The following is an 8,717-nucleotide window of genomic DNA, read 5'->3' as shown; positions in this document are numbered from 1 at the left end:
GACCCTCTACAAAGGAAACCTATTATGTGCCATTCTTTTTTGAGATTTTATGATTTAAAAGTGTGTATGGAGGTCTTTTTTAACAATTCCCAAAGTTTCATTAAAAAATTCAACCATTTTCCCAATGTTTCCACATGTTTCCCAAAAAGTGCGATAAACTATGCAATACAAATGATATATCCTGTGCGATAACCGATACGTATCCGTATCCCAAGGGTGCGATACATTGTGCGATACCGATATTTCGAACACTGCCAATAACTATTTGGTCATATTTCTTTCAAACTGTTGTTTTATGCAGGATCTAATAACAGGGAAGGTACTTAGGAGGGGTAGGCAACATGATCATCTGTACGTGCTGGATTTTGACTCATCTGTGACTTCGGCTCATTGTTTCTTTTCTCCATCTTCTTCAGATATTTGTTCAGCAAATAAAATTTAGAAACTCTAGCACTATCGCCTGGGTCATCCATATTTAGATCGGTTGATTCAGTTATTTTCTTCTGGCATGTTAGGGATTATTTTTCTTAATAAAAGTAGTTTGGATTATTCTTGTTCTTCCTGTTGTCTTTTAAAAAGTAAGTGTAATCCCTTTCTTCTAAGTACTACCAAATCATCATCTATGTTTGAACTAGTGCATACGGATTTCTGAGGTCCTTCACCAATTATGTCACTCTCTGGATTAAGATATTATGTTATATTCATTGATGATTTCACACGGTACACCTGGATTTACTTTCTGCACTCTAAGTCACAGGTTTTTGAAAAATTCAAGATATTTCATTTTATGGTGGACACTCAATTTCGAGTAAAAATTCAAACTCTCCGTTCTAACTCAAGGGGAGAATATCTCTCAACAAATTTTTGTACATATCTTCGGAGTAATGGGATTATTCATCAGACCACCTGTTTTGATACTCCACAACAGAACGGGATGGCTGAGCAGAAGTATCGCCATATTGTTGAAACTGCCAACACCCTAATGACACTTATGAGTGTTCCTCGTTCTTTCTGAGTGGAAGTTATGTTGCATTACATCTACTTGATTAACCGGATGCCAACCAAAGTTTTGAAAAGTAAATCTCTATTTTTTGTTCTCACTAGCTTCCTTCCTACATATTCCACATTTCGTGTTTTTGGCTGTGTATGTTGTGTTCATTTGGCATCACGTGAACGTAACAAACTCTCCCCAAAATCAGTCAAATGTATATTCTTGGGATTTGGAGAAACTCAGAAGGGTTTTCAATGTTATGATCCGATCTTTCGTCACGTTTGGGTATCATGACAAGTTGTTTTTCTTGAGCATATTGTCTTTCATTCGTCTGTTCCTCCTCTGCCTGCACCAAACTCTCCTGGTCTTACCGCTTTTCCTGACATTTCTTTTGCCTCGAGTACACTCTCTTGTCCGTTGCAGATTTACTCACAACGAACACGTACAAATCCACCTCTTATTGCTCCCCCTACTGTACCTGTTGCCGATCCAGAACCCATCTTGATACGTCATTCCGCTCATGTACATCAACAACCCGATCGCTTGATATACTTTATGTCTACCATGACTGTTACCCTGGATACTGTTTTTATTCCTACTTCATACTCTCAAGCAGCCACTCATGATTGTTGGAAGAAAGCAATGGCAAAAGAACTTGCAGCATTGGATGATAATCATACGTGGGACATTGTCACTCGACCCACTGACCAACAATTCATTGGTAGCAAATGGATTTATTCTGTAAAGCTCAAGTCTGACGGATCATTGGATCGATACAAGGCTCGGCTTGTCGCTCAGGGATACAAACAGGAACACGGAATTGATTATGATGAGACATTCGCTCCTGTGGCCAAGATGAAAATTGTCCATACTCTTCTGGCAATATCATCTGTTCGCTCTTATCCACTCGCTCAGATGGATGTGAAAAATGCCTTTCTTCATGGAGACCTCCAAGAAACAGTATATTTGAAACCTCCTCCTAACTCTTTAATCCCTACCAATAAGGTATGTCGCCTAAAGAAAGCTCTGCACGGCCTCAAACAAGCACCTCGGGTATGGTTCTAATGCTTTCATGATATTGTTACAGGTGCTGGCTTTACTCAAAGTGGTTATGACACATCCTTATTTTTACGCACCACTGATCGCGAAATTGTCATTGTTCTCGTATATGTCGACGACCTACTCCTGATTGGTAGCGATGCTACTGGCATCTCGGTATTAAAGGATGTTCTGAAATCATCCTTCAAGATGAAAGACCTCGGCCATCTGACATACTTTCTTGGACTTGAATTTTCACGTTCTCAACATGGGATCTTGGTTAGCCAGCGTAAATATACCAAGGACCTTCTCGCCTTGGCCTCATTGACGGATCAGAAGCCAGTTCAGACTCCCTTAGAACTTAATATTTAATATGGCTGTGATGATGGTGATTTTCTTGCGTAGCCCACATTATACCGACATTTAGTTGGGAGTCTGGTTTACTTAACAATGACTCACCCTTATATTGCCTACGCTATCCAAGTAGTCAGCCAGTTTGTATCTGCTCCTTGGACTCTTCATATGACTGCGGTATTACACATCCTATAGTACCTACGTAGAACTCTGGATCGATCACTGTTTTTCTCCTCCACGGCATCTCTGGACCTTCGTGCTTATTCGGATGTTGACTGGGCTGGTTGCGCTCTTACACGCAGATCTACCACTGGCTACTGTGCTTTTCTTAGCACTTCTTTCATCTCTTGGAAGTGTAAAAAGCAGGCCACTAGTTTCAAATCAAGCATGGAAGCAGAGTATCGAGTGATGTCAGCTGCTTGTAGTGAGCTTATCTGGTTATATAGACTTCTTTCCGACTTGGGAGTTCATTTACAGAATCCCACTCCACTCCATGTAGATAATCTCACTGCCATTCAAATTGCCTCTAACTCAATTTTTCATGAACGGACAAAGCATATTGAGGTTAACTGTCACTTCATCCGCGAGAAGTTTCAGTCTGGGCTTATTTCTCTTCCACATGTCGCATCCCATAATCAAATTGCAGACATTCTCACAAAGTCCCTCACTTCTGCACATCACTCATTTCTAGTTGGCAAACTATTACTTGTCCATGACCAGCATTAGTTTGAGGGGGGATGTTAGACAAGCCACATGCCTTGTATAGCTTGTATAGCTAATATATTTTGTATAGTTCATTTCCATAAATAGAGGATTCTGATTTTATCATTTACCTTCTATAGATGACTGTAGATCTCTATATATTCAACCCTTTAGGGTTGTCCCAAATACAAGAAAACCTATTGTCTTCTCTCTGTTTTCAAGAGTTACCTACTCGTTCCGAATAGGTAACTTCCATGTTCAAAACTTAGTTTGTATATGTGGGGCCCACGGTTGGTCTATCCAAGCCATTGATCTGATGGGTCCCATGGCCCCCATCATGGATGGACAATTCCCCCATGATATCCTCACAATTGGTCAATTCGAAGCTTCCTGTTGCTGGCATGCAAATGCATGGGTAAAAATAAATGCACAAACAAACCACACTCGATGGAGGAAAAACCCAAGATTCAATGGCTAGGATCTTCCAGTTTGGGAGATACCCAAGATTCAATGGCTAGGATCTTCCAGTTTGGGATATTTCGGGCGAATGGTCCATCCATACTATGTTCTGTTCAGAAATAATGCAGAACTCAGCCTGTTATTTTAAATATTCTCTACTCCTAGAAATTTTAATTTACATTTATTAACTATCGAGTCGGGGACTCGACCCAACCCAACCTGATGAGCATCGAGTCAAGTCGAGCTTTCGTATTTTTAAACTACACTTCTCATGAATTCAATCCCAAGTTCGGTTCATACCCTCCCATCTTTAGCTGCCCATCTAATTCAACCAACAACATGAAAATCTTGTCACATAACGGGTGGGATCGGTCATCCACTACAAACTCATGAACCTTGCCTCCAACTTCGATCCAACTGCTCCCCGGGCTCTTCTTTTGCACTCCTCTCCCCCTCATTGCCGCTCTAATCTTTGCCACCTCACTCCATCGATTTGCTTCAGCGTACATATTTACCAAAAGAACATAATAACCGCTATTTTCAGGCTCCAAAATCATCAGTTCCTCCACTGCTATTTTGCCGATTTCCAAATTCCCATGAAGTTTACAACCACCCAAGAGAGCCCCCCAAACAACAGCGTTCAGCTCTATTGACATTGTCATTATCAAATCATATGCTTCTTTGAGTAGGCCGGCCTGGCCTAGAAGATCGACCATGCATCCATAGTGTTCGATCTCAGGAGAGATCAAGTAATCATGGGTCATGCTCAAAAACCTCCAACGACCTTCTTCGACCAATCCTGCATGAGTACAAGCACTAATAACACTAACAAAGGTAACCCCATTGGGCTTCACCTTCTGCCTTTCCATTCTATCGAACATTCCCAATGCATCTCCGGCATGCCCATGAATTGCAAGCCCTTCGATCATGGAATTCCAGCAGAACAAATTCTTCTCCTGCAGATTGAAGAAAACCACCAGGGATCTCTCTCTATATTGCCACATTTCGCATATATATCAACCAACGCAGACCCAATATAAACATCGAGATCAAAACCATTTTGCAATGCGTAAAAATGCATCTCCTTTCCCAAATCAAGAGCTCCCAAAAGGGCACAAGCCGATATCACAGTCGCCATGGTCACTTCATCAGGTAACCCTAGCAACCCTCATTGTTTGGAAGACTTCAAGGGCTTCTCTAAACCGCTTGTTCTGAGAATAAGACGAGATCATGGTATTCCACGACACCAAATCCTTGGAAGGCGTTTGATCAAACAAACGTGCAGCGGACTCTACATCCCCCGACCTCGCAAAACCAGTGATCATTGTGTTCCAAGACACGGTACTCCTCTCCTGCATATCTTCAAACAACCTCCCAGCAGCATCCAAATCACCCGCCCGGGCATAGCCAGAAATCATTGTAGTCCACGAAACAACATCTCTCTCAGTCATTCCATCAAACACCCTCCACGATTCAACAATTCTAGAACGATTCGAGTAGACACAAATCAACGACGTCTGAACAGAACCCACTCTTCCAAATCCGACCATGAATCGATTCACCGAATTCCGTGGACAGTGCTTGAGTGCATGCCTTCACCAACGTCGAGAACGTAAAACTCGTGGGCGAGACTCGAGACCTCGACATTCCAACGTAGCATCGGAGGGCCTGAATTGGGGCAGAGCAATGAACGAATCCTCGGATAATGGCATTGTATACATAGACGTTGGGATCTTCCATGCAGTGGAAGACCAGAAGCGCGTAATCCATTCGACGAAATGCCGAACAGGCGCCAATGAATTGATTTATTAAGCAAGGGTCTTGGTGGGCGTTGTTCTTGATCATGGTGGCATGGGCAGATTTCAGCTCTCTCAATTGACAGCATTTCACAGTAGAGAAACGGTTGGAGCCTCTGGACCGTTGGATTTTGGGATTTGTGTGGTTTCGAGGGTTTTTAGCAAATGTGTTGGATCTTCAGATGGCCCACTGAAACGAACGTTTGTGATGGGACGCTTGGGTTTGAATCCTATCATATGCTTGGATGCTAACATGCGCCGAGGGTTAAAGATTGTCAGATGGTTGACACGTTGAGACTTGAGAGAGCTAGGTTAGGATGGGAGCGGATTAGGTGCGGACTCGGCTCACCGTGCACGGTGCGGCCCTGACCGTGGGACCCACTTTGATGCATTTATTTTATATCCACGCCGTCCATCCATTTTTGCAGATCATTTTAGATCAAGGGTCCAAAAATAAAGAAGATACAAATCTAATGTGGATCACACTACAGGAAACAGTTTTGATTGAACGCCCACCATTAAAAACTTCCTAGGATCCACCGTAATGTTTATTTTCCATCCAACCTGTTGATAGGATCAAATAGACCTGTATGAAGGGAAAAAACAAACATCAGCTCGATCCAAAACTTGCGGCCCAAATAAGTTTTTAACGGTCAATCACCACTTTTTCTGTAGTGTGGTCGACCTGAGATTTTTCTATACTTCATTTTTGGCCTTAAGTCCTTAAATGAGCTACCAAAATAGATGGACGGCATGGATATACTACAAATACATCAATGTGGGCCCCAAGGTTTGGACTGTACCATGTTGGCTGAGGCAGAGGCCACACCTGATCTGCTCCCACCATCCGCCAGGTCGGACCCACTGCATATCTAACGTAGACAAAAACTAGGCCTTCCAACCGTCTGTCAGGACACAGATGAAAATTAAATTAATAGAAAGGACGGCCTACAAAAGCTTCACATACCTGATTGAAGGGCTTAAATTATTGGACAGGGTCTAACACAGCAGAAATTCAAAATGGCAACCTAACGGGCCAAACCATTCTCTGCTGTTGATTTCTGTACGGCCTGCGATCGAACCGCTCAAAGGCTTAGATTTTGTATGAGAAAATGACCACTGTAGACAAAACCTTTTACCCAGCGGTTTTTATGAAGCAATACAAACTTAAGTTACCAACTTAGACTAGCACGTGAGTGACAGCGACTTTGAGGACGAAACTACCCATCCTTTTCACTGCGAAGACGAGCGCTGACGCTCCTCCAACTGAGTCCACAACGTTCATCCATATTTCGAGATCATTTCGGAGCATTATCAAAAAAAAGAAAATCATATCCAAAGATCAACTGGGCCACACCACACAGAGCAGCGGAAAATTGATTTTCATCGTTGAAACTTTTGTAGGGCCCACCATAACATTTATTTTCCATCCAATCTATTCATAAGGTCACAAAGACCTGGATGAAGAGAAAAAACAAATTTCATAATGATCCAAAACTTGTGTGGCCCGTAAAAGTGTTTCAACGGTAGACGTTCAAGCAAAATGGCAATGGCGTATGGACAGGTATACGGATATAGCTATGGTTATAATCCGTAGCCATAACAATAGCTCGGCGATCAATCGCAGATCCCATGATTCCACCGCAAGTCGCTATCCCTATCGGCGATTAATCGCGGATTCCGCGATTCCACCCCCCGATCTATGGCTACGGATTATAACCGTAGCTATAACCATATCCCTATGCATTTTCTTTTTTCTTTTTTCTTTTTTTTTTATATGGAGAATTTTATTCTACCTACATTTTTTTCTAACACATTTATATAAATATGTAAATATAAGCGAGGCAACCTAGGAATTGAGTAAGGAAAACTAAAAATTGAGCGAGACAACCTAAAATTTGAGCGCGGCTACCTATCAATTGAGCGAGGCAACCTAAGAATTGAGTGAGGGAAGCTAGGAATTGAGTAAGGGAACCTAGGAATTGAGCGAGGCAACATAGGAATTCAGCGAGGTAACCTAGGAATTGAGTAAGGGAAGGTAGAAGGATCTTAGAAATTGAGCGAGGCAACGTAGTAATTGAGCGAAGCAATGTAAGAATTCAGCGAGGGAAGGTAGAAATTAAGCGAGGGAAGCTAGAAATTCAGCGAGGCAACCTAGGATTTGAGTGAGGGAACCTATAAATTGAGCGAGGCAACCTATAAATTGAGCGAGGCAACGTAGGAAATTGAGCGAGGCAATGTAGGAATTCAGCGAGGTAACCTAGGAATTGAGCGAGGCAAGGTAGAAGGAACCTAAGAATTGAGCGAGGCAACGTAGGAATTCAGCGAGGGAAGGTAGAAATTAAGCAAGGGAAGTTAGAAATTGAGCGAGGCAACCTAGGACTTAAGCGAGGGAACCTAGAAATTGAGCGAGTCAACATAGGAAATTAAGCGAGGCAACGTAGGAATTCAGCGAGGGAAGGTAGAAATTGAGCGAGGCACCTAGGATTTGATCGAGCAAAGCTAGAAATTGAGCAAGGGAACCTAGAAATTGAGCGAGGGAAGGTAGAAATTGAGCGAGGGAACCTAGGAATTGAGTGAGGCAAGGTAGGAATTGAGCGAGGCAACGGAGGAATTCAAGGAGGTAACCTAGGAATTGAAAGAGGGAAGCTAGAAATTGAGCAAGGGAAGCTAGAAAATGAGCGAGGCAACCTATCAATTGAGCGAGGAAAGCTAGAAATTGAGCGAGGCAACGTAGGAATTGAGCGAGGTAACCTAGGAATTGAGCGAGGTAACCTAAGAATTGAGTAGGGGAACCTAAAAATTGAGCGAGGCAACGTAGGAATTGAGCGAGGCAACATAGGAATTTAGCGAGGTAAACCTAGGAATTGAGCAAGGGAAGGTAGAAATTGAGCGAGGGAAGCTAAAAATTGAGCGAGGCAACCTAGGATTTGAGCGAGGAAAGCTAGAAATTGAGCAAGGGAAGCTAGAAATTGAGCAAGGCAACCTAGGAATTAAGCGAGGCAATGTAGGAATTCAGCGAGAGAACCTAGGAATTGAGTCAGGCAACGTAGAAATTTAGTGAAGGAACCTAGAAATTCAGCGAGATAACCTAAGATTTGAGCGAGGGAAGCTACAAATTGAGTGAGGGAACCTAGAAATTAAGCGAGGCAACCTAGGATTTGAACGAGGTAACCTAGGAATTGAGCGAGGTAACATAGGGATTAAGCAAGGGAACCTACAAATTGAGCGAGGCAACGTAGAAATTCAGCGAGGAATCCTAGGAATTGAGCGAGGGAAGCTAGAAATTGAGCGAGGGAACCTAGGATTTGAGCGAGGCAACCTAGAAATTGAACGAGGCAACGTGGGGATTGAGCGAGGGAAACTAGGAATTGAGC

At 42.8% G+C, this 8,717-nt stretch overlaps 1 protein-coding gene across 1 annotated transcript; it reads right to left on the bottom strand.

The window, feature by feature from the left end:
• Nucleotides 1–3,789: 3,789 nt before the first annotated feature.
• LOC131226235 (pentatricopeptide repeat-containing protein At1g06143-like) lies at nucleotides 3,790–5,390 on the bottom strand. Its single transcript, XM_058222017.1, is given in 4 exon segments — nucleotides 3,790–4,533; nucleotides 4,536–4,698; nucleotides 4,700–5,068; nucleotides 5,070–5,390. Coding segments are annotated over 4 exon segments (1,572 nt in total). The 5' UTR covers nucleotide 5,390; the 3' UTR covers nucleotides 3,790–3,813.
• Nucleotides 5,391–8,717: the final 3,327 nt, after the last annotated feature.

The sequence above is a fragment of the Magnolia sinica genome, chromosome 14 (genome assembly GCF_029962835.1).
Source record: "Magnolia sinica isolate HGM2019 chromosome 14, MsV1, whole genome shotgun sequence".
NCBI classification, from domain to species: Eukaryota; Viridiplantae; Streptophyta; class Magnoliopsida; order Magnoliales; family Magnoliaceae; genus Magnolia; species Magnolia sinica.
The sequence above is the reverse complement of the archived record's forward strand: the minus strand, read 5'-3'. Positions and strand labels throughout refer to the sequence as shown.